We start from the raw sequence: 26270 nt of genomic DNA, 5'->3' as shown, positions 1-26270 counted from the left end.
TCCTGTTTAATAATTAATTTTAGTATCTTTTTGGAGCAGGAACACCAACAGTGATTTTTGTTTTTGAGAAGGAAGTGTTATGGCAAGATTGGGCCTTAAGTTCCTCTTACTTCTTTGTATTGTTTCTTTTTGTATGGCAATTTTTGTACAGCTGCTGCTTTGTTGCTGCCCTCAGGGCTCTTTGTTTTAGGCGTGCCAGCAACTATGTTTCAATGTGATTCTTGCTTTTTTCCAGCTAATATTTGACTGTCACAAAGCTATGATTTTCAGTGTGGAAAGAAGGTGGCTTTGTTGCAGCTCCATGTTGCAGGGAAGCCTGATCTGCTGTTGTACTGCAGTGCACATCCTGAAGTTTAAGTTTATTCTGGGAGACATCTAAATGCAAAACATTTACCCACTTTTTCTCTGTCCAGCTTCTCAGCTGACTGTAATTCTGGTGGATGGCTTTTCAGTCACAAATCTCTTTTGATCCTCTTTGCAATATTCTAATGCCTCATGTTTGGTTAATCCTCTTGCTGTGCTGCTGCCTGGGTTTTCCAGGGCTGCAGTTTGCATGTCTGCCTAGGCTTCATGCCTTAGTGCTGTTAGGTACTGATAAAAAATTAAGTAAAAGAGGACTTGCATATAAATCAGGAATATTTCTGAGGCTGCTGTACTGCCTTATTTGAATAAATAAAAAAAAAAAGTGAATTAGACTTGGTATTTATTATATCTATTTCTATTTTCCAGCCCTGCATGTGGGATAGGGATGGTCTCTGCCCACCAGGAGGTGAGTGCCTGAGTGCACAGGCTGGTGCAAACCACACCAGGGCTGCTGCTGGGCCCTGGGGTTGCCTCTTGTAGCCAATGCATGCTCAGACTCACTGCTGACCTCCTGCCAAACACAATCTTCACTTTCATGAACACACTGGAAAAAAGCTATAGCTGCCTCTTCCCAGGGAGGAGGGGTTATTGCTGCTGTTTGTGTTACCCTCCGTGATGGATGTGCGCTGCTGCTGCGGTGATTTAGCACCCGGCTGCTGTGGACACCACAGAAGGAGCATCATGCAGAAAGGTTTTTTAGGGAAAACAACCCTAGTTCTTGCTATGGCCTCGAGATCAGCCAGTGTGAATAGGGAAGCAGGCTGCACTCCTCTGGCAGAGCAGCCCAGGTCGGGCTCACTGCAATCTCCCCCTGCTGGAAGAAATTCCCCTCTTCTCGAAAACTGTCACCTCAGTCAAAATTAATACTCAATTTCTTGTTTGCCTCTCAATTCCTTGGGTGTTTTTGCTCTGTGGTTACTCAGAGACACTGATCTCACTACCTTTGGAGAGGCCCAGGGAGTCAGCACCACTGTCCATTCCAGGACACAAAACCTGGAAAGCCCCAAGAGCAAAAATTTCATTTTAAAGATTTCTAAAATTGCCTAAATAGATTTGCATTAAAAAATTTCTAATAACTTCCAGATTAATTACACAAATTGAAACAGAAGCATCTAACAACTATTACGTTCAGTTGGATAAACATTTGTGCTGTGTAGAAATGTGTCATTTATTTTACCCCTCTTCTTGATTATCTTAGAAGTTTCCCAGTCTAAATCATTCTGTGATTCTGGTTTCTTCTTTTTTACTTTGATGCTAAGTATAGATTTTTCTATGGGAGAAAAAAATACCCACAGATTCCATCTCATTTTTTTGAGCAGAGTGCCTTTATAGTGTAACTTTGTCATAATTATCTTATTAGCACATTTTTAAGCATCTAGACAAATTCTGAGTAGATAATGTTGGTTTTTTTTCCCAGAAAATTTTACAAATATGGTGACTTAAGCAGTTCTAAATTTCTTTGCACAGGTGTTGCTGACTGGATTAACTGAATTTCTGCAACTCAGCCCCTATCAAATGAAGTCCTGCAGGACACACTGAAGTATATGAGTGAAACTGAGCATGTTCTTCAAATTCTGCTGCTAAATGAGGTACTTTACATGTCCCTCCCCAAATGTCTCACTGTGATTATCACAAAGTGCTGGGGATTCTTTAATGGGTACAGGGTTCAGTGCACACACTGATTTTGTGTTTTACCTTTGTGTTACAGCAGTATATGCATATCCAGCTAACTCCAAAAGAACTAAAACTAGCACAACATGTTAAACTTATTTTAAATATTCAGCATCTCTTCATACAAGAAAGTGGAATTAGGCTTTGCATCTACATTATATTGTATTTTAACTTAAATGTAAAAGCTATCAAACCTGTTTCTGAGAGCTGGAGGATGGGACATTCCAAAAATAATCATGATCTAGAAATCAATGTTGTGCCCTAAGGTTTGAAGCACTTGTGCAATCCCCACTCTCATGTACTTTTGGTAGTAACAGAGTTGAAAACTAGGGCAGTGCTGAGGGACTTCCATGGCATGTGCTTGGGAATCCTGTAATCATATCTGTCCTTAATTTTAATCAACCTAGTTGCAACTATCAAGGAAATATATTAAGAGAATTAAAACTCTGAGAAAAGGCTTTGGTAAATCTCAGTTGTGCATTAGAACAGCAAGAGCAGCTGAGAGTGGTGTATAATGAAAGAAGAATCAGGTAAAAGAAAGAAAAATCCATAGCTGAGAAAAGAGCACCTTTCCCATGCACAAAGTTTTTGAAAATAGAGCCTTTATTGAGACAGTGGTTCCTTAGTCTATAAAGTTGTGTTGTAGTGACCTCCTTTGCATCATGGGTTTGATTTTGAAACTCTACCAAAGTACTTATTAGAAGGTATATTCACAGCATATCAGGTACAACTTCAAGGCTTTTGGATTATTAGGTTTTAGTCAATAACAAAAATTTTCAGGGCTATATAGCTCTTTAGCCTTTGTATTGATTCTTCCCAGACTGTGCAATGTTTTCCAACCCATACAGTTATACATAGATTTGGTAAAGTCACCACATGTCTGTGGGCATGCTGGGGGGAGCTCCTGGGGCAGAGAGTGCTTGTCATGACTTCCCTTTAACTCTTCACCTGAACTAGAAATATGTGTCTCAGTGAAGCCTTCCCTAATTCCAGTGTCTGTTTGTATCATTAAAAAACTATTTGAGAAACAGAGCAAGTGTTTCAGCCAGTGACCTCTGACTAGGGATTGAGTTGGTGGTTGGATTTGGGTAAATTCATGGAGTTTTGTAGCCCTTTTTTGAATGCCACATCAGTGGGTTGTCAGTGGGTTCTCAAGTGGATTTAAGCACTGCTTGGGAAAAAGGATTATATTTTCTCTGCTTTCTTTTGGAAAGGCAGGGAGAATCTGACCCAGCATCTGTGGTGAGCAGGACTGATGGGCTGAGCATCTGAGCAGTACCTTGGCAAAACCTGAGCAGGTGCTACTTCTGCTAACCACACAGCACAGGTCAGAAGAGGTGGAAGAAAGCTGGGGTTAGTGGAAATTGGACACAAACTACAGGTCAAATGGGCGGGAGCTCAGGCTGAAAAACACATAAGTTGTCCAGAAATGAGAGTAGGGTATTGTGGGTGTGTGAGACAGAGAAGATAAATTGAAGCCTTGGAGAGGGGTTCAGAAACATAGGGGGAACTGTGAGGGGTAGCAAGGGCAGGAACTGTGAAATTGTATCAGAGGGAGGCAGAAACCAGATTTCATTTATTTTGTTACCCTTGGACAAACTCATTAAAACTTCGCCATCTGGTGCAGAGGTTGTTAAGTGACAAATTGTAACCCAAAAGAAGTAGGTTAGCAGTTTCTTACCCGGGTTCCTCTGAAGCTTCAGCACAGCTGAACCATCCAGCCTGGGTTTCCATTCCAGCAGCTCCAATGCTAGCACCATTCCCTGACTTCTGTGGTTCAGTTTGCACCAGCTTCCCCTGTTGCAGCTGTATTGATGCTGCATCCACATCACTCTGGGGTGAACATGTGCACACAGAGCAGGGCATGCCAAGAATGTAGAGGGTTTGGACTATATTATAGGAAGAACTAGCAAATTCCAATAAGCAAACTAATAAAAATTGCTAATTAAATAAATACCAGGTCTATGACAACAAAAACTTAAACTTGCTTTAAAACAATTTCTTCTGGAGGAGAGAGTGCCTTCCTTACCCCAACAGGAAAATGCTTTCAACCACTAAAATCTGGGAGAAGGGTGCAAGAGACAGCATTATCTGGCAAGTTGAGTTGCAGGAAAGGCTTTGATGCCTGTGCCCTCCCAAACCAGTCCATGCCCAGCAGGAGTTCCTGCACCCTGGCATGGTGGGGGACCGTGAAACCCCATAGCCCCACTCCCTGGGCAACTGCTGCACCTCTGAAACCTCCATGTTGGGGGCTGGGGCACCTCAGATTTGGGTATTGTGGTTTTCAACATCACAGCACCCATGTCTGGCCCCAGCCTTGTACACTGAAATGCTTTGCAAGCTAAATATTTCATCGACTGCCTAGCCTGTGCCTAGCTGTAGTAATTTCAAATGGATTCTCTGCATAGAAAAACACTGACTGCTTTGCCTCAGCCCAGCATAATCAGCTGTCTTGCAAACTCCACAGCTAATGAAATATTAAATCCATTTTGGCACCCAGAAATAAATACGGGCTCAAGATTCTCATCGCATGTATCTCCGTCTCCTGAGCTCCCTGTCCCTGCCACGTCACACTGAGGTGCTGCTGCTCAGGACAAGGTTTGTTGTTGGGTGGTGGCACAGATCAGCAGTGCTCCAGGACCAGACTATTATCTACTGGGATGCAGTGATCCAGTCAGGCACCAGCTGTGCTTGCATCTTGTGGAATGTCTGCCCCACGGCACCAAGTTGCTCAGTGGGAGCTGCATTCATTTAGAAGCTGAAGATGAAAGTAGAAACTTGCATTAGAAACCAGGCTAGAATAATAAAGAGCACAGTAGCCATAAGCCTATACAAAGATATTTATAATTTAGTTACAAAATTCTTATTTAAAAATAGGATATAATTTTAAAATCACTTTTGTAGTAATACCACTGTGTTAATGCAAGGCAACCATGCCTTTCTGGTACTTCATCTTGCTTTAATTCTCAGGCCTAGGAGTTTATTTGATTTTCTCCTCCAGCCATCTACAGGTGAGCTAAAACAGTAATAAAACATGTGCACAAGATCTGCCCAGGTCAGCAGGTCCCAAGTCAAAGCTCCTTGAAATCAGAGGGCACAGTGTCACCAGCTTTAATAGGTTTTGGGTCAAGCTCCTCAGACCTGTTCCTGCAATCCCTTGCAGCACGTGCTGAGTGTCCAAGGGACTTAATCCTGCCTGGGGATTGTCACTTAAAGATCACACGTGTGAGGACCTGAGGCTGCCTGCCCTGGGAACTGCTGCTGAGGGTCGAGCCTGGGTTTCCTGTTGCAGCCCAGCCCCAGGCTCTGCCTTTGGTCTCTGGGGGAGCATGGGTCCCGTTGGAGCTGATGAAATGACGCAGCACACGCACTGTGTACAAACCCTGCACACAGCACTTGGCAGCACTGTGCTTTCTCCAGGCCCCAAGGCAGTAATTAGTAAAATATGTGGGGTTTTTAATTCACAGGTAGACTGATTGCAAGTAATGGGTGTAATACTGTGTGCTGTTGTTGGGTGGTCACAGCTGCTGAAGCAGCAGTCCTTTTGTACAAGGAGCTGCTGGATTTTGTTGGTGGCTGTGTACAGGGGTGGCTGCCTGCTCCCTGTCTCCCAGCTTTCCAGGCTAGGGACGGTTTCCCAGCCACTGGAGGAGCAGAGGGATGTTGTTCTTATTTTTGTGCACCTGTCCATCCCCCAGCTCTTGACAAATGTTACCAGCGCAGTTTTCTTTGGCTTTGAAAACACTGCAAGAAATTCCTTGGCAAGGCAATGACTGACTGGAAATGTGTTAGAAACCTACTTGACAACTGGAGACCTGCTTGGCAATAATCATTGAGATGCTGTAGTGTGCCCAGGAGCAGGCAACAGAGCTGGGTGAAGGGGCTAGAGAGTCAGTCATGTGAGGAGGGGCTGAGGGAGCTGGGACTGTTCAGTCTGGAGAAAAGCAGGTTCAGGGGAGACCTTGTTGCTCCCTAGAACTACCTGAAAGGAGGGTGTAGTGAGATGGTTTGGCCTCTTCTCCCAAGTAACAGCAACAGATCCAGAGGAAATGGCCTCAGGTTGTGCCAGGAGAGGTTTAGGTTGGATATTAGAAAAAATTCCTTCATCAAAGGGATGGCTAAGCATTGTAACAATCTGCCCAGGGCAGGGGAGGACTCACCATCCCTGGAGGTATTTAGAAGCTGAGTAGGTGTGGCACTAAGGGACATGTTTTAGTGGTGTGGTGGAAATGGCAGTGCTGGGTTATCAGCTGGACTTGATGATCTTGGAGGTTCTTTCCAATCTAAATGATTCTGATTCCTCAATAGATGGGAGACTTAGTCAGAGCTCAGCACAGGCGCACTGAAAGTGAGTGCCCCTCCAGCAAGGGGCACAAGCACAGTGCCCAGCCCTGCAGCACCCGGGGCTTTTAGCCTATTGCTGCAGGACAAGCCAGGGCCAGCATGAGCCTTGTGTCCCCAGCCCTGTCACCATCAGGGCCAGGAGACTCCTGCGAGTCCTGGGGTGCTGTTTGCCAGCCCCAGGCAGGCATGAGCTCCGTGACAGCATCCCAGAGGTGATGCCCAGGCATGCTCATGTGTATTGTACAGTAGTTTGGGTGTCAAGAACTCCCCAAAAGCAGGAATGCTTTACCCAGCGTGTCTGTTTGCAGCCTCTCTTACAAAATAGTTTTCAGTTTTAGCACTGCTTTTATTTTTGAAAAATTGAAAATGTTATTTTAGTTTGCTTGGCTTTCATTCTGGAAGCTTTCTTTTGGAATGGGGGTTTCCTAAAAAGCTTTGGTATAATTAATAGTTCTCTGTGGTTGTACATGATTTGATGCTGCCTGACAGGATAAAATCAGAGAAGCATCACCCAGGCCTCTCCCCCAGTCTTTCCCACTGTTTTCTTTGCTTTAACACTCAGCAGTCCTTGCGTGCTCAATGCATTCTGGCACCTCAGTGCTGTCCCAGGGCTGAGTAGAACACGCAATGTGATGGCCCTAAGCTTTTATATGGCAACTCCATTCTTTGAATGTGCTTTTCCACATTTCACAGAATCACAGAATTATTAGGATGGTTGGAAGGAGCCTCTAGAGATCATCCAGCCCACCCCTCCTGCCAAGGTAGGTTCACCTGGAGCAGGGGGGCATAGGAATGTACCCAGGTGGGTTTGGAATGTCTCTAGGGAAGGAAACTCCATGAGCTCACTGGGAAACCATTCCAATGCGCTGCCACTCTCAGTGTAAAGAAGTTCTTCCTCATGTTGAGGTGGAATTTGTTGTGTTTTAGTTTGTGGCCACTGCTTCTCATCCTGTAGCTGGGCATCACTGAGGAGAGTCTGGCACCATCCTCTTGGCACCCGCCTTTGAGATGCTTGTATGTAATGATGAGATCCCCTCTCCGTCTCGTTTTCTCTGGACTAAACAGGCCCAGCTCCCACAGTCTCTCCTTGTAAGAGTGCTCCAGGTCCCTCATCATCTTTGTGACCTCTGCTGGACCCTCTCCAGTAGCTCCTCGTGTTTTTTCTACGGAGGAGCCCAGACCTGGGCACAGCACTCCATCCAGATGTGCCTCAGTAGGGCCGAGCAGAGGGGGAGGAGGATTTAAAGGAGAAGAAGCCAATGAGAGGCGGCTTTCCTGCCCGGCTGATTTTTTCCCCTTTTCCCCTCATTTTAAATGGCAGGGCCGGCGCTGGGGCGCGGCGGCCCCGCTGTCCGCGGGCGGGGCAGGAGCGCCGGGGCCGCTCGGGGATGCGGGGCGGGCGCAGGTGCCGGTGCGGGGCCAGGTCGGGGCCGCGGCGCCGCTCCCGGTTCGGCGGCGCTCCCGCCCCCGGCCCCGCCCGGCCCCGCCGCCGCCCCGGGGAGGGCGGGGAGCGCCCGGCGGAGCGGCGGGAGCGGCGGGAGCGGCGGCGGGCGCGGGGCCCTCCCGGCGCTACCTGTGCGAGCGCCGCGGGGCCGGGCGGGGCCGGGAGGCGCTCCCAGCATGGACTTTGACGGTGGGTTTGCGTCTTTGCCGTTCAGGAGCCCGGAGGAGGCGGCGGCGTCGGTGGGACGAGGGCCGGATCCCGCGGGCACCGCCGGAGGAAGGGGCAGCCCGGCGGCCGGGGACCGTGCGCGGCGGGGCCACGCTTCCAGCATGCTGCTCGCACGGACACCGCCCCGCCGCGCCGGTATGTGCCCGGCTCCATCGCCCCGAGCCGCGCCGGGGCCGGGAGGGAGCGGGGATGCGCGGCCGCACCCGCGGGGCGAGCCCGGCCGTGGGCAGCGCTGGCCTTCGGCCGCTCGGCTCGTGTGCTGCGGGAGAGCCGCGCTTTGAGGTGGGGTTTGGCAGGACGGGCGGCCGTGCTGCTTTACTCCTCCCATCATCTCGCAGCGATGCCGGCCACGGACTCCTCCGAACTGAGCAAAGCGGAGGTGCCGCTCCCGCTGGGCACCCTGACGAAAGGTGGTGCTACGGACAGCAGCGAGAGTGATGTGGAGTGGGAAGGTGAACGGCGTGGCTGGGTCTCTCCAAGCGGTGTTCCTGCTGTGGGGAAGACGTGAGACTACTGTATTTGCCGGCCGAGGTGATGTGAGGGTTGTCAGCCCCTGCTTTGCCACGAGTACCTTTCCAGGCTTCCACACTGACCCTTACACAGAGCAGGTTACCTTCATCTAACATGTTATAAAATACAATAATTTAATAATTCAAGACCTGTCATGGCAAAAATTGTTAAACATTTTGAAATATTTTATGCTTTCATAGTTCAGTAAGTAGCAGTCTAAATTAAGTTTCTAAATATAGTAATTAAAAAAAGGAAGAGTGTGGGGATTTATCCAGTAGCCTTAACAAAGTGCCATTTTTAACCTTCAAGTACATACAAATTAGTTTTCTTCTGAACATCACATTCTGCTGAGAACATTCTTGCTGTAAAATCACCTCAGTTGGTACAAGTTGCCCAAGGGGCTGGGCAGAGCCTGGGGATACTCGTGTCCCTGGGGACAAGGTGTTTCCGTGGGCAGGGTCCTGGGGGACAGAGGGCTGGCAGCGGTGCCAGGCTGTGCGGGCACGGCTGCCTCGCCTGGCTGCCGGCCTTCCCGCTTCCCAGGCGCGAAGGCGGCAACTGCTGGAAGCAGGAGCTGGCACGTTAGGAGTGATGGAACTCAAGGAAACAAATACTGGGGGAGAGCCGTGAGACAGAGTGATTTTTAAGGCTGACATGGTTCTTTGTTGCAATTCGGGGCAGCTTTTGTACAGTTGGAGCATCTGGTTGTTAACTCCTCACTTGGTCCTCTTACTCCTTGGCTTGTGAGTAGTAACATGGTTGTGATATTAAAATGTGGGGCTGTATTTTCCTGTGGCTTCCTATGTGAGATGTGGAAAAATGGCTTTCCTGGTGCATTCCTAATTCCCATTTCCCTTTTTATAATTGGCTTCTGGAGACTAAAGAACAGAATGAGGTTGTGTGCTGCTTTTATTGTGCTCTTCTGTGGTTGATCTTGGGCAGATCTTGACCATCTCCTTCCTTCTGACTTTCATTTGCGTTAATCCAGTGGAGCCTTCGGCTTCGTGAGGGTGTCACAAAGGCAGGCAGTGTCCCTCATTCATACCTTATGCTCTGCAGCTCCATATGTTTGTAGTTGGATCTTGTGACAGCCACTACAATAAAATCCGACCCTGTCAGCCTGAGACAGCGATCCGCTGCTTTAGCTGCTGCTGCTCTTCAGTTCCTGCTGGCAGGATCCCCAGGCTGGGCAGCAGCCAGCAATAGCTGCAGGAGGGGCTTTTCTTGCTCGTAAAGATTTGTGCATCTCTTTTCATTGTCTGCAGCTCTGTCTCTGCCAGGCACCTGTGGAGGACAGTAATGCACCTTTACAAACCAGGCTAGATCCTGAGCCTGAGTCTCAGAGTTAGTAGCTTAATGTTTCAATGTGATCCTGAAGAGGTCTGTTCGTAGGAAGGCTGTGACTCCACAATTGAGTTGTTGGGATGAAGTTTTGTGGTATATGTAGGAAAACTCCTGTTTACACTCTAGTTCGTTCCAGTGTTGGAGCATTGTAATAAACCAAGAGGCTGCTTTGTCTGGGCCCATTGCTGTGCCTTAGAGCAGTCTAACCTGAGTGTAGGACTTGGCCAGTGTCACTGCCACCTTTGGAGGCATGCCTTGTGTTTTCCCCTGCTGTGGGGATGGTCTTCAGACCATGGATTTGCAGCTAGTACAGGTGGGAGGGGCTGATAATTACAAGAGCTGTGGGCTTTGCTGAAAGAACTGTTGGACCTGCATCCTCTGGTGTTATGCAAGGCAAGGAAACGGCTGTACATACGTATCAAAAACTTTGTATCTATTTCTGGTATTTTGTTTCTGTTCACTGACCAGTTATTTGGGGTCTTGGAGAATTTTGAGTCTCCTCTCTCACTATTAGCTTTCCCTTCTAAAGGCATTCCTCTATAGTTTTGTAGTTGGGTTCCTTAAGTCTTGGCTAAACTTCCTGCAGATGAAGTTTCTGAGAAGTGCTGCATCTTCTTCATGCTCTTTCTTCTCCAGCCTCACTCCAAGGCCTTAATTGCTAAGGAAATCCATTGGTTCACTGTTACCCACCTAGAAAACAGGCTTCCATCAATGGTAGGCATCCTTCTCCTGTTCCTCTGGGGGTAAAGTTAATGTTCCCTCTTGTCCATGGTCTAGCAGAGTCTGTTCTGTTGTATGCATGTATTCTGAGACATTGGGGGAAAAAAATCAATGCATTGTAAGCATTTCTGTCTAAATTTGGACTAACAGCAGTCTATACAGCTGTTTGGACAAGTAGCTGAGGTAAAATATGATCAGAACCTGTAAGAAGTTTTTAGCATCCTATTCTCGAATGGCCTTCAGGCTGCCCACTGAGCTTTGTGTGCAGTTCTGGTGAATAAACTGCTGCACTGGAGGGAGGATTTCAGGACAGGCCGACTGGGTACAGTTTTACTTTCATGAAATTAGACAGCTACCAAGCACACAGTGTTCTTTGCTTTTAACAAGACTTCTTTTTCCTGGATGAAGAATAACACTGTGGCTGCTGATGGCTGTACCTACTGGCATTGCTGTTCTCTGAACTACTGGTATTTTCAGCCAAAGATTTCTTTTGGTATTTCATTTTGGTTTGCTGCTTCCCAAAGCTTGGGTAAGTTTGCTAGAACAGTGCAGAAAGCACTTGTTTTTGTTCCTGGCTTCTGTGGTTGTGTGTCTTGGGGAGGGGACAGACTGGGGGTTTTTGCCTTCTTTTGGTTTTATTTTAAGTCAGTACTAGTTTTAGATTTCCAGAGTTTGTCAGCATAAAAACTCACATCGACACAGCTGTACTATTTAGCAGCATAAAACTCCCACTTGCCCTGTGACTGTATATCATAAATTGAAGTAAGAAGAAACATTTTCATCTCTCTTGTTTTTCCCTCTAGTTTGAAGATTTTCATGTTCCTTGACTGCATTACTAAAGTCCTTGAGAGATGAAATTTGACATGGAAATTGCCTCCATTAAGTAACTCAGTGCTCTGACAAAGGAGGTTGTAGGCAGGTGGGGCTCAGTCTCTTCTCTCAGGTAACAAGCAATAGATCCAGAGGAAATTACCTCAGGCTGTGCCAGGAGAGGTTTTAGGTTGGATATTAGCAAAGATTCTTCACTGAAAGGGTGGCCAAGATTAGAACAGGCTGCCCAGGATGTGGAGATGTGGCCCTTAGGGACAGGTTTTAGCTGTGGACGTGGCAGTGCTGGAATAATGGATAGGACTTGATCTGAAAGGCCTTTTCCAACCAAACCAAATTTATGATTCTGTGATCAGCTGTGCTCCCTTTCAGAAACCTTTTAAAGTAAACTAGAGGTCTGTCTGATTTGGAAAAGCAAATGTGTAATTCCCCCATTCAGTTACAAACTGGCTTAGAAGGCTGGAAAAGCTTTATCAGTTCTGGCCATGGTGGGGAAAAACCCAAGCCTTTGAAATTCCAGGACGTTCCTTGAGACAGATTAGCAGGAGACTTTCACTTCCATGCTAATCCTGCACAGCAGTTGTTTGCCGTTGCTGCATCCAGCCTTTTCCAATCTGCAGCTCTTATCTCTTGTTGGCACTAAGCGACAGGAGAGGGAGGGGATGGCTCTGAGAGGAATGAGAGCTCCATTTTTGCTTTTCATGTCCTGAGTTGTTTTGGGATATTTGGGTATCAGTGATTGCCTGAGGCAGCAGAATCTTTGGTATTGTGCTTGTCTTAAAGTAACTGGAACTGTTTAAAACTTCATTTTCCTATGATTAGGATGAGTTGTTATAATGAATATTATGCAGTGCATCTCCTCTATAGGATTTGCAGGATGTTAAGGAGAGGCAGAACTGAAAGCCTGGTGGGTTGGGCTGCTCTGCTCTGGGAGCCCCTGCCTGGGGCTGCTTTGCACAGGGAGCTCTGAGTCCTGCAGCGATGGAGGGGATGCTGTGCACTCAGTGAATGATTCATCCCACTGCCATTTATGTGCTGCTGCTCTGCTCGCAGCTGCAGAGGAGCCAAAGGCCAGTGCCACGAGTGCTCCTGAATTACAGCCCGCCTAGTTAGGGAGAGAGGATGTTCTGGGTTCCCTCTGTGTTATTACATGGAGTGTGTGAATATTTTAAGTGATTGGGTGCAGTTCAGAGGTCCGGATGCCTAAGTGTTGTTTGGTTACCTCTGCTGGTAGGGTCACCTGCCCAAACTCCAGCTTGGAATACCTTTGTTCCAGAGTTTATTGTTTCCATGATAATGGCAGCACTGGGATTGTCTGACTGTTCTCCCTGTGTCCTTGAATAATCCAGGTTCAGGTCTCAGTAGAAGCTTTGAGAGGGAGAAGGGGAAAACAGGAGAGAACCTTTGAGGTTAGGCAACAGATGGAGCACATTACCCTTCCCATATCCTTGCTGAAGTCCTCCTTACCTGGACTTGCTGTGGGAGGAGGTTGGCATCCTGCAGATGGTCAGGAACCACTTGCCCAAGCAGTGGCCCCGCTCTGAGCCCAGCATTAGGTGCTGTGTATAAATTGTTGCAGCCTGTCATTCAATCTAATTTATTAAGTGCTGTATCATCCTTTTACCTTTGTCAAAGTCAAGTTCTGTGTGGGAGAAAAGGCAGGCAGGCTTGTGCAAGGCCAGCACTACAGATTCATTACCTTGGTGGCGAATAATGTGCACCTCTGACATCCTGGAGAGTGCTAAGCTCTGTTCCTGGGTTCCCTTTGCAGAATCCCAGACGTGAAGCTGGCTGTGCTCTCCTGGGGACGAGGGGACAACCTGTTAGAAGCAGACGTGGTTCTGGTAAGTGGCACTCTGAGCTTCTCTTGTGCATACCCAGGGGAAAACTGAAATCCTCCCTGCTGGAGGAGGACGCATATTTGAACCAAAAAATTTGGCTCTGTCACAGCAGGAATTACTTGCTGCCTTCAGCTGGGCAAAGCTGCACGTTTTGAAGCTATTTTGAAAATTATGACTTATTTTTAATCCAGTGACTGCTGTAACATAAAGTCTTGCAGAAAGCAGTTTCTTATAGCGTAACATTGAACTTCAAGGCTTTTTCCTGAGGTTCTCATGGATGGAAAACATGTAAATGGTAGCAGGAACTTGCCTGGTTATGATGGCCACAGATGTTGCATAACAGCAAAACGCTTGCTTTTCTGCCTGTTTTCACCATATGATGGTATATTGCAGAGGGCAGTGAAACCCTTATTTTTTGATGGCTTATGTTTACCATTTTGCAATTATTTTTATTCATTATTTTAATGCTTTAAAAATCCTGTTTATTTTTTAAAATGGCAGTTATGTGATTAATGATTTTTTCTTCTATTTTATGTTGCCTAATACCAAATTGCAGGCATCCTTTCAGCATTGTTTTTTACTTCAGTAGTTAGAAATGAACTTACCTTGGCAGGAAGCACTTTGCCAGGCTGGCAAAGAGAATGCTTAGCCCTCGTGTACCCGCTGAGTTCAGCTACCACCCCCTCAGTATTTTCTCACTCCTACTATTACCACAGTAAATAAAGTAATAGGTGAAAAAACATCTGAACTTATCCTTGGGAACTTCCAGTTTCAATACGGAATTGATTGTTTTCAAGCCTTTCATTAAAGTCATACACAGTGTTGTGCTGAAGTTAAATGAAGCATTTAAAAACATTTTGACTGTGCATCCAGTAAAATTGAGCACAACTAGTAGCCTATATTTTTCAGATGAATAAATCAGCATTTCACCTACTGTAAAATCTATCTCTAAAAAGAGAAGATGAGTTCTGGTTTCTGATGGTGCTGTTTAGCTCCTGGTTGAGAGTGAGCAGAGCAGGCAGAGCTGGCTGACCTCTGGCTCCAGCTAAGCCCAGCAGCTTTGTCACATGAGGAGCTGCGCTGCAGAGCTCTTGGCCTGAGCCCCAGCCCATCTATGCAGTGATGTCTGAGGCACAACTGGCCACAGAGCAGAGCTTGGGCACTGACAGAAACAGGCTCCTGTCACACAGCTTTGCCTTGTGCAGTTACAGGCATGGGAATAAAATGAGCTGGTTTAATTTGTTGGGTTTTTTCCCTCTCAGGGTATGAGCATTGCGAGGAAAGGTAGAGATGTTAAAATCCCTGTCAGAACTTAACACTCTTGAGATGAGTTAGGCAGAGAGGATTTAGACAGCATTTCACCATGTGTGTGCAGGCAAGGGCTATCAGCAAAACAAGGAAGCAGCCAGAAGGTTGAGGGCAGCTTCATTTGCAATCATTTCCGTGCCAGCAATTATTAACTCCAGTAGACCGTGCAAACTGTAACACTCACTGCAGTGCCTTGGAAAGTACTGAGCTCTGTGAAGAATGAAATGAGCAACAGGTAAGAATTTAAACCAGGGTCTATAACTTGGCTTTGAAGCTCAGCTGCTTTGGAACAGCTGAATTGTATTGTGTGCCTTGCTGTCTGCTAGCTTTAGAGCTGCCCTGTCCTCTGAGCAGGACAGTCCCAGGAATGTTTGACTTGGCCCAGATGAAGAGGCAGAGGCAGTGAGTTCTGCAGAGGAAGATGCTGGCCATTTCTCCCTACCCACTTTAGGAAAAGTTTATCTTCTCTCTACTCACATTCTGTCTTTTCCATTAGACACTAACTCATATGCTGGTGTCCTCTGACAGAAATCTTCAGCTGCACGAGGGAAACATTAAAGCAATGATAAAATCCTAACTAAAGATAGCTTCTATTTAACAGACCTCCATTAAAAAGCTGAAAAAAAAGGGAAAACTAAAACTCCAGACTTGGATAAAAAAATCCAGATCTGAATAGTCTATTTTAAGGAAAGTGGCGGGGATAAACGCTGATAAAAATACACTGCAGCTGTGTACTACCTTGGCTGGATCACGACTGCAGCTTTCAGGCATCAGCAGTGCTGGGTGGTACCTGCTGTTAGTGATTCTTTACCATGTACTTGGATCTATGTATTTGTCCAGAAGAGCAAGTGGAAGTGATCAGTATTAATGTTTTATTGATGGTAAATATTTAAATTAGACATGCACAAGATATTACTATTAAAGGTTTGAATTATTCAGCCATCTGAATTGCTTTCAGGCTTCTCCTTGGCCTCTGGTCTGGAGGCATGTTAAGTTTGATCAGTGTATGTGATAGACATGGGTAGGAACCTTCATAGGGATAAATGTAGTTTTTTGTGCAGTGGACGGAATCCTGCTGTTTACTCATCTGATGACAAGTTATCCATCCAGTCTTTACACATTTACTGATAAGTTGTTGGAATAAAAAATCTGATAGCTTGGCTTTCCTCTGTATTGGGTAAAACTGCAAGTAGAGGTCAGCCCTTGGCAGTAGGGTTTGTGTTACAGGCCTGTGAACCACAGTGCCTGTCCCAAAGCACTGGGCACGTGCTGCACAGGTCAGTGTGCACAAAGGAGACCTGCTGAACTTCAGTGAGGTGGTTTACAAACGTTCCTCTACAGTGCTGAAATGTCCTGCTACAAGCTAAAGGTGTGACAATGTTTGCATGGACTTTGTGGTTTCTGGAGCCCTTTAGGACTGACTTCCTGTCAGGAGCACCAGCCACTCCTTCTGTGCTGGACTTCAGCCCTACAAAGAGGTAGCAGTGTTTTCTATGAGGCAGCAAGGAGAGGAGAGGAGCTTGCCCTGGGAATCTGGTTCTCCTGAGTCAGCTGCTAGACCAGGGAAGTCCTGTCCTACCTGTAAAGCACCATTTGCCTCCAAATGGGGTTGATTTCCTCTGTAAATATTTGCCTCTGATCAGGTTACTGGATTGGAGCCCCTATTTCCTCCAGTATAAAGGAAATAAATAAGGCTTAACATCTTTGCCGTGATTGTGTTTTCAAAGGCTATTTACAAAAAATCTTTAACTTTGGCTGACCTTAGTACAGCGTCATTGGGTGAAGCTGTAGGAACAGTTGGTTTCTGTGCTGTGCAGTCTTTATTTCGGCTGGCAGTCTGTTAACTCTGATAAGTGGGTAAGTGCATGCCAAGCAAAGTCAGGCGTAGCGTGAGATTCTGCTTTGCCTGAGAGAAAGTAGCCCCAGAAACAGCTTTGTAGTCCAGTAAACAAAACCACAAATACCAGCATTTGGAGTTCACCAATTCTGGATCTTGAGGACTTGAAAAGGACTCTGCCAGGTGTTTCGTTGGTCACTTTCCCTTCTCTAGATGTAGAGTCGTCCTGCTCTAGTGAGAATGGTGCTCTGGCTCTGTTGGAACTGCCTTGATCACAGCAAGCTGCTGCTGCTTTCCCTACCCTCTCCAGGGGAAAAAACAAAAACCGCTCTTGTTCCTTGTGAATACCTTCTGGTGGCTGCCCTGCTCCAGCCTCCTTCAGCAACAGCAGAATGACACAGGGGATTAGTGTCATTGTGCCCAGAGGGCGTGTGACAGCCATGACACAAGACACTGGCTATGGTGGTTGTGTGGTGCTTCTGGGGTGGTTTTGGTGTTTATTTCCAGCAGCAGCAGTCCCTGGAGCTAAACAGCATTTGTTTGCAGTTTCAGGAGAAGCATAATGCATTGTCAGCTTGGAAGAAACAGACTTTATTTTTTTTATAACAGTTTTACATTCCTAGATGCCCCACATTCTGTACTGGGAATTGCAATCAAAGGCAGCGTGAATTCAGGTCAAACTTTGCCTACTTGTAGTAGATGGATGTTACCAATAAAAACATTTACGCAGACTGGGCAGAGATTTATTTAAGCCGCTTCTACAAGCGCCTGTAGTGAATTTACGCTTCCTTTGAGCTCACTAAGAATGGTATTGTATTTATTGCCTTAATATGAAACGCTGTTTTGACAGATTCCCTTGGAAGAAGCACAAAAGGAGATGTTCTGTTCTTTGAAAATAACTGGAGCCACTGGCAAGAAGCAGCGACACTGCATCGAACAAGGGAACCACTTCCAGGTTATCAAAACATGCTGTTGAACTGAATTTTGCAGCTGCATTTTCCAATGTACCATGGGATGCATCAAATCCAAGGCTGCCTTCCAAGGTTCCAACGCTGTCCAGGATGAGAGGATCGGGGGAGGCGGCGAGGGCTGCGCTGGGGAGAAGTCGTCGCTGCTGGCGGTGCAGGCGGAGGAGAAGGGCCCCTCGAGCACCATCGTGCTGGACTACGCGCAGCGGCTGTCGCGCGAGATCCTGGAGCAGGCGGTCAAGCAGTGGGCGGTGACCGAGAGCAAGTACAGCGACATCCCCTTCATCGAGAGCGACGTGCCCTGAGCTCTCCGGGGCCTGAGTGTGCTCTGTGCGTGTGCCAGTGCAGAGGAAGCACCCCCAGCTGCCCTCTGAGCATCACTGTGGGGAGGGGTCTGCAGGGAGAGCCTGAGAAAAGTTGCCCTGTAGCGTAGGGTGCTAACAAACTGATTGGATCGCAGTAGAACCCGTTCATCGAGTGTCATTTGTTGTCAGCCATGCATTGAGTATACTCTGTCTTTGTATGTGTTGGATGTGACCAGAAATAAGCGTTAAAAGGATGAGAAGACTGTGGCTGCCCTGCACCTCTACAAACACTGCCACAGAGGACAAAACGTGGATCATTTCTATGTTCTGCATAAAAGATCAGTGATCTGTCTGTAGGTGGGATGAACTCTCTGTGCTTGGTGAATTTGTGTGTGTTTCGCTGAAATTAAATCAAGGTCTGCATGTAGCAAAGGTTACTGCCATCATAAATTTTACTTTTGATTCTGTGACCTAACGGAATCTGTAAGATCACAAAATGAAGGTGATAGGAGGCACTTTGTAAACCCCAGTAGTATTCAGGGAGCCATTTGGATGATGATGCTATTCACCTTCCATTGAAGTGAACCAGGGAGAAACATGCCAGTGTTGATAAGCAGTGCATTATCATTAACAGATGCTTCTGTAAATGCATGAAAGCTTTTCTCTAAAAGCCTGCAGTAAGATGGGTTAATGACATCTGGTCACTGCATTCAGACCAAAGCTGTTTGGTTTTTTGATTTTGTTTGGGGATTTTTTGTTAGGGTGCCAGTTTGGGAGGATTTGGTTTTGTTGTTTTACCAGAGAGATGTGCAAAAACTACTGATGGTAGCTAGTGAAAAGAACCTTCAAAGGTGTGACAGTGCTTTAGGACAATTTGTTTCATGGGAGCTGTGGTTACATTACACTGCAATTCCTCTCTGAAGTACCACCCTTGGGACAGGCAGGACGTCTTCCTTCAGCTTCTGTAGGCTGCTGCTTCCCCACTGGAAAACCTGTTCATGGCGCTGCCAGCAGGAGCCACAGGAGCCCCAGCACAGAGCAGTGCCCTGAATGCAGAGTTACAGACTAAGCCTTAGGCCCGAAGCTCAAGGGCTGCATTTCTCCCCCGGTGCATCCACACACCGCTCCCTGCTTGCCCGGGTCTCGCAGCCTGACCCGCTGCACTCACCGCTGGCGTCTGACAGATCAGGACACCCACGGATTATTTTCATTCATCCCAAAGGTACAGTGTTGCTGAGGTTTATACAAAGTGAAGGCCTTCTAACAGCTTGGCTTTTACCACCTGTTTGTTCTGTTCTCTGTGATGCCCAGTTTAAAAGACATAGTTCTTTTTCCTAGATCAAAATGCTTTCCATTTTGTTTTAATATTACAGAGAAATGCTTTCCATACTGGCTAAAGCTGTTACTATTTTTAAAAGGTACACATAGTTCTAGTAAATGATCCAAAGCAGGATTTTTCAAGCAATGGGAAGCAAGCAAAAAGAGGACCATGTCAAATGCTGTAGACAGTCTATGAGCTGAGCTGTTTTGCAAATGTTGTGACACAAATGTAGGTATTTGAAATTCCCCTATATGGGAAGTGGTTTTATCAGGAATGAAAGGTGAAAAATGCTTCTTTGTGACACAGCACAAGGCTGCCATTAAATCCCAGTGACCAGACTGGATTCCCAGTGACCTGCTATTAAGGCTCTTCTCAGGCTTTTGCTGGAAAAAGTAACAAAATCAGCTTATGCTGTAATGTTGTCCTCTTTGAAGTTACGTAGTTGTCTTCAAAGCTGTTTGCAAAGTGGGACTAAGGTTTTATGGTTCACTTAAATTCTCCTGCTAAGAGTGATGTTCCTTCAAGTTCTACAGCATATAAAACACTTGCTCATACTCTGTTTGCTCTAAAATACCTCCAGGGATTAGTGTGAGTTAGAAAGCAAAGCCAAATCACTGATCCAAGTCAGTACATATCAACTGGATATTGATTAAGCACAGTATTAAAAAAGATTCCTATTCTTACTCTTGCTAAAATAAAGCTTTAATAAAAAAAAAAAAAAGGGCCAACCTTTCTAACATGAGTGTGGGCTTGAGAATGTGAACACTGCTAACCACAGTAATTAAAAATAAAAAACCAAAGCTCCACAGCCATTGTTGGCCAGGCAGATGAGGAGCAGGTAGAAAACTGGACTCGCTGTCAGAGCACCTTTAGGTGGATCTGCCCTGGCCCTTGTACAAGGCACCCTGGTGGTGGCCACGGGCAGTGAGGTGCTGCAGTGCGTCCTGTTGCCATGTCTCAAATCCTTCCTCTGGATGTAGCCTTAGCATCTGACACTCTTTAAGAATATCAGATGCACTTTTGAAAGCAGTTCCCTGCTGGCAGGCTGCCACTGCACGGTCCAACAGCAGGCAGAGTTATAAAGCAGCCTGAGGTTCCAGCACAGCATCCCGTGTGATCAGCACTGGGAATGTCCCCAGAGGAGGAGGTCGCCCAGTCACCCTGACCCTGCCCCAAGAGCTGCTCCCCTGGGAGGAGCTGCTGGGTGGGGTGGCTGCCCTGCCTGCCCCCAGAGCTGCCCGGGGTTACTCAGCACCAGCTCTTGGTGGCCCAGCCAGTCCCTCACCTGCAGCTCCAACCTCAGCCCTCACTGGTGCCTGGAGATTACAGCAGCTTCAGAGCGGCCCCACGCGCAATTCCAGCAGCTTTGGGATGCTGTCCGTGACACTGGCACTTCAGGGAAGGCATGCAGCAAATGGAAAGCAAACAACAGGGAGATGGCTTCTCACCAGGAAAATCATCTCTTTTACAGGATGCTGTCCTTATAAATAATGCACTTACCCTTAACAGAAAATAAATCCATTCAGTGCTACAGTCTGGTAAGAGATGGAGGGAGATCTCTCTCCAGACCTCTGGTGTGCATTTAACAGGCCCAATACTAATACATAGTAAAAATAAAGACTTCTTCACCTAAACACATTTATCCTAAGCTGTGCTAGAGTTTTAGAGCTACTGACAGTGGGTTTCCAGCTAAGTTATTGATTATTTGACTTGATTTTGTGTAATAAAGGCGCTCCAGTTTGGGACTGGCATACTCTGCAAAACTGTTTAGGAATTAAAAATACATTTGCTTTATATTTTCTCCAGGAAACAAGATTAATCTGAGTGGATATGATGTAACTGACTTGATATTCTAATAATGGTTCAAAATACATTAACTGCAGCACAACTTTGTAAAGTTGACGTCTCTGGACTAAGGCACATCAGTATTCCCAAATAAAACACACTACAATATATTTTTACAATATTTTTTGTGGAAAATATTTTCTTGTGGACCAAATAAAATTCAACTTAACATCTGCTTGTATGCCTTTTATTTGAAAAAAACACAAGATTACACAGCTTGGACGGGATCTTGTTACGTTGAGCTTGGGATAATTCCTGTTCACATAAATTCTGGAAGCAACTGAACATGTAAGTCAAAGTTTATTAATTCAAAAGTATGTTCTTCCTAAGATGGTGTACAATCAGAGGAGGCATGATTCCTACTCCCTGGGAATTTCTGTGGTTTTAATTTAATATAGTTGGCTGAAGGCTGCTCCTTTTATACAAAAATAATGGAATTATTAAGATAGCCAATCTTTAAAAAATAAATTAAAAATAGCAATTGTTTATGAATGTAAGACATACAAAAAATTTAAATAATACAGGGGGAGGTTTGCACTTCTTATGGGACCAGCCTGAGACAAAGTCATGTGACACTTTCAGAATTATCCTAGAGGTTTTAATGAAATCTCAATTACTTTTGGAACTAAACTGTCCCATAATAGGTATGTCCACAGTAACATGAACTTGCAGCTGAAATGTTAACAATTTTATCTTACAAGACTCTAGTGCCAAAGCAAGGTGCCATTTTTTCTTAACTTAGCTATCCATTTGCTCACCTGTGATTTTTAGAAAGTCATTCTTCATAGTTCACCTTGATGCCTGAATTTCCTGGACTTTGTTTCCAGGTAACAGCTCCTAGAAAGGAAGGAGCCTTAAGCCATTGCAGACCATTGCTGTTGGTCATAAAAACTGCCCAACATTGAAAACTCTGTAATGGTTCTGCTGCTGCTCTGACTTTTTGATTCCCCAGTACTGGTTACTGACTATGGCATTTGAACAGAAGTTTTCTTCCTTTGGTCTTCAGAGAAGCCAAAATTTGTACTTGTGACCTGCCTGTAAGTGTAGAAGTAAGCAGAAAGGAACACTGCTATGTGATATGATGAAGCATAAAAAAGAAGGCGTAATGTTGAAGAAAGATTAATATCTGTCTGTTGCACATACAATAGAAAAAATAATTTCCCTCCCACAGATACTTGCATCAAGGGGTTCTGGTTATGTTGTGTAACTTCATGTGTAATCAGCATTAGAGCCCCACCACCTTGAATGCACTGGAAATGTGCTGCTTGGTGTTCACAGCAAGGTTTGAGGCACTTTGTTTCTTCACCACTGTAAGACCAAGAAAAACCAGCAATTTTCTGAAATCGTGAAATACTGATAATGCAGTTGAATCAGACATAATGACATTTTTAAAAATGGGCTATGCAAGCAAAGAGAAGTGTGCTCCAGGCTCTGGCAACATTATCACATTTGAAACAATGTTTACATCACACTGCAAGGCTGAAAAATGTCAAACGTTTAATCAATAGAACAATTCTTTGTTCTCAGACTAATAATGTATCAAAGTCTGAGCTTTTATTTAAAAGGATATTTAACACCATGGATTTTGTCTTGCATTTTCCTTGGCAGCTCTGACTGCATTAAAGGTTTAACCATACTTTATTTTCATTGTACACAGAAGAATCTGTGGCACAATCCCAATTTACCAGATCAGCGACAAAGCCAGTAACACAAAAGGTCTCTTGACTTTTTGCTTATTAGGTCACCCCTTAAACTGTGCTCTTTTCCCTAAGGGCTCCTCCTGAACTAAGAGTTGATGCAAAAAATTAAATGTTAATAATTGCGTAAAGCAGTAAAAATAACAATTTGCCTTAAAGTGATTTTTCCCATTATTAATCAGAGATACAATTATTTTCTCATTACAGAGAATGTTCCTGAATGAAAAAAAAAAAAAAAAAAGAAACAAAACAAAACAAAAAAAACTTGTGAATCTCAGGCTAGTTAAAAAAGTCTTGTCCAAATTCATCACACTGCAGTTAATTTATCATAGAACTAAGGAGATGTCAATAGGTTTGATCTTTACAGCTTGAGATCATCATTTCCCAGTGGTTTAAAACAATCATCCACAAATTCATCGCTGACTTCTTCTAGAGCAGCTGGCTTCCATTTGGGGGACTGGTCTTTGTCAATCAGCACTGCCAGATGGAACAGAGAAACACCAAAGTTACTCATAAACTTCCTCTAATTAAATGACTTAAGATTGCATCAAGACACATCACTACAGTGATTCCATGGGGGAGACAAATCCATGTGCTCTGGAGAAGGCAGTTTTTGTAACAGAGATGTATTTATAGTCTAATCAGTGTTCCTGAGTTGTGACCTGTCCAGAGATGTCTCTGGGAGCTGCCAGATGATACAAGGAGCAGTGAATCACTTCAGAAGCAGCCCAAGATTTGAAGGAATGCACCTGAAATGAGTGGATTAGTTAGACCTGCCACTCTTGGCTGACTTACGCCTCTTCATGGGAGCCTGTGAATGGTACCTCAGGGTGCTCCTTTTGGACAAGGCTTTCACACCTCTGTGCAAAATCTGACTCTTGGGAGTACAGGAGATGACTCAGTGGCGCTAAGTGCCTAAAGCTAATTTAAACACATCACATTAATAAGGAAATAACTCACAAGGAGAGAGTAAAGCCAGGTATCTTTGAGGGAACTGAGGGTGTTTATTTGTAAATACTGACAGCTGCTGAGGCCTGGGTAGATTTAACTGTGGCAATCTGTATAATTTTAGTATAATCTTTATGCTGCATCCTGGAAAATACATTACTGAAGATAAAAACCATCACTGAATGAATCACATGTGAAAGACTGACAAGAAAATGCCAATTCCCAAAGAACATTCCCTGCATCATAGGAATGTTGAAGGGATGTCAGTGATGGCTGCATTAGCAAACAATAAAACACTGAATTAATTTGTGTGTAAAAATGACCAGTATTAATGGAATTCCAGAGCATCCTTCCAAGCCCTTTCAGGCTTTAAAAAACTCATAAAGGTGCTACTGAAAATGTGAAATTTTTATTTAAAGAAGAACAGCTGTAAGAACTGTTGCTCTCTAGGATGCACTGATTGCCAACCCTCACAACACACATTCCCTTCAGGTGAGTGAGATCAGCAACTGATTTGGAGATGCACCTGTGGCCTGGAGAAACCTCCTGACCAACACTGCTCACAGCATATAAGAGAGGATGAGCAGGAAGAGGAAGCACATTTCAAATTTCTCTCTTGAGAATGGCTTTTATCTATTTTCTAACAAAGACTTCAGAGGAGGGTGATTCTGAAGGCAGGTGACCAGATATTTCCAAGAATAACAGCTATTTTTGGGTAAGCTGTCATGCTTTTCTAAACTGAGATTGTTCTTACAGAGTGAACTACAAATATCCAAGATAAGGAATGTGTAAGGGGGTAGAATGTTATGTTCAGTGAAAAGAATACCTACCTAAAGATTGTGCTTATAAAAAAAACAGGCATTATGGTCTGCCTACCAACTTGTAGTAAAAAATAAGTGACCTGAAAACTTCTCTTTAACTTTTCTGTCTTTAACCAGTGGTTGAGAATGGCTAGAAAATACACACCATTCAAATGACAACTGCACTAATTAATATTTCTGTAGCTGAATATACACAGGCATCACAATGCTTTAGCTGACATTCCCAAAGAGAAAGGCAAATCAGAGCCCTACACCTATTTACTTGTCAATAGGGAACTAAGGACTCCTTAGAAACAGATTAATTGTAAAAAGTAACCCATTATTTGGGAAACTGCAATTCCACTGAAAACTGAATTCATGAGGACAATTCTTTAAAAGAAAAGTCCTGTAAAAGACTGCTTTTACTGTGCTGTTCAACTGGGTAACTTACTGAAAAGCTATGATCTTGTAGGGTATTTCTGAACACAGTGAAACCACTGACTGGCTTGGATCAAAAGATGCAATTATCCCAAATCAACTATATTTATTCCACTGGAATAGTACTTATCTATGGATTTTCTTCAGTTTCAGCTGAAGTTCACAGTCTAGCCAAAATAGTCCAATTGTTATCCACAAAAGCCAACATTGACTAGAGATGGTTTAAATTAAAGTGGAAAAAGTGTCCATGTGTATGTTATTACAGCTTCCCCTCTGCCATGCTGTAATAAGTGCTGCCAGTTCTTCACTCTAGGGTACTGCTGTCTATTCAAGTTCATCTTTCTGTTTGGATCCGTGGCCAGTTTTACTCTGGAGGATAAACTTAATGCTCATAATGGTCTCTCCAGTGGAGTCTTTAATCTTGTATGAGTCAAAATATTTGTTTTCTCGTAGAATCAGGAAAATATTCCCTTTCTGCATTGGTTTCTTTACATTTTGTATCTCTCCAGCTTGATATCAATCATTAAGAAAACAGAAATTCTGAAGACTTCTAAGGTAGGCTAAGAGAAATTCATTATGATAAAAGTAACTGAGCACAGACATTGTATTAAGGGTTTGTTCTTGTGTTTCACTTTTTTAAATCAAAATCCCAAACCCCTCTGTTCAGTAGCAGAGACTTTACCAGACTTCAGTTAGTGCTCTCTTGCTGAGCTTCCTCAGCACAGTCAAAAGTCTGGTACTTCCAAGCCCCTGACATTCTGTTTGCTGCCATAAAATCTCTCAGCTCCTGCAGGGCCCTGGGGTGCCCAGGGTACATCTCACATCTGCCAGCCCTGCAGGGGAGGTGGCAGAAGCTGCACAGAAATACCATCTTTGCAGCATCAGCAAGATGTAGAAGACCTTTACAATTCCATTTCAAGTGCACATTCCTGCACAAAGAGTTAGGAGAGTGAGTTAACAGATATCTGTCCCTGAGATTTGCTGCTGAGATTGTATCCTACCTGATGTGTTTGAGCACTCACTCCAAAAATGGCCACTTTTCTTAGGCAGTAAAATTTGAAAAACAATTCTTGGAAACTACCCAGACCTATGCATTTCTTAGTTGACATATTATTCAATTAATCAAGGTAAAAAATTGATACCTAATGTGTTTCAAATCCACTTTTACCATTTTATAGGAAAATGCAGATGAAATATGATCTGTGTGTTCTATACTTTAAGAGTTTTGGCTTTTCTTTAATCACTCCAATCGTAAGAATCATAAACAGGGAAGACTGCCACAGCAGATTTTCAGGTTGAAAGAAAAAAGAGAAATTTTGACCTCAGGTCAAAGATGGTTTTAAAAGCTTTAAAACTACTCCTTAGAAAGTCTTTTAAATTTATGGTTTGAAGCAGATGAAAGGTATTAGTAAAACCTGACCTGTGGCCATCGGCTGCCGAGAAACATTCTTAAACTAAAATCTGATTGTTGTAACTCAACGTCTTTTGGTGGTAGATCTTTTTGTGGTAG

The 26270-nt window shown here is 44.7% G+C and overlaps 2 protein-coding genes across 8 annotated transcripts in view; one reads left to right on the top strand and one right to left on the bottom strand.

Moving 5' to 3' along the window:
• Window positions 1–21046, top strand: part of C7H2orf88 (chromosome 7 C2orf88 homolog) — a 38545-nt gene extending 17499 nt beyond the window's left edge. The window contains exons 1-4 of one of the 5 annotated variants that reach the window (XM_041717680.2): window positions 755–769; window positions 1831–1952; window positions 13224–13296; window positions 17289–21046. In XM_041717680.2, the coding sequence (XP_041573614.1) occupies window positions 17448–17711 (264 nt within the window). In that variant the 5' untranslated portion in view covers window positions 755–769; window positions 1831–1952; window positions 13224–13296; window positions 17289–17447 and the 3' untranslated portion in view covers window positions 17712–21046. Of the gene's footprint in view, window positions 1–754; window positions 770–1830; window positions 1953–7865; window positions 8186–13223; window positions 13297–13938; window positions 14837–17288 lie in introns of those variants that run through there. The other 4 variants (XM_041717681.1, XM_030277844.4, XM_030277846.4 and 1 more) reach the window with 4 other exon arrangements.
• A 1311-nt stretch (window positions 21047–22357) lies between these two features.
• Window positions 22358–26270, bottom strand: part of HIBCH (3-hydroxyisobutyryl-CoA hydrolase) — a 37117-nt gene continuing 33204 nt past the window's right edge. For all 3 annotated transcript variants that reach the window (XM_030277839.4, XM_002191621.7, XM_012575052.5), the window contains exon 14: window positions 22358–23051. In XM_030277839.4, coding sequence (XP_030133699.3) covers window positions 22936–23051 — 116 coding nt within the window. In that variant the 3' untranslated portion in view covers window positions 22358–22935. The remainder of the gene's footprint in view (window positions 23052–26270) is intronic.

This window comes from Taeniopygia guttata, chromosome 7 (genome assembly GCF_048771995.1).
Source record: "Taeniopygia guttata chromosome 7, bTaeGut7.mat, whole genome shotgun sequence".
NCBI classification, from domain to species: Eukaryota; Metazoa; Chordata; class Aves; order Passeriformes; family Estrildidae; genus Taeniopygia; species Taeniopygia guttata.
The sequence above is the reverse complement of the archived record's forward strand: the minus strand, read 5'-3'. Positions and strand labels throughout refer to the sequence as shown.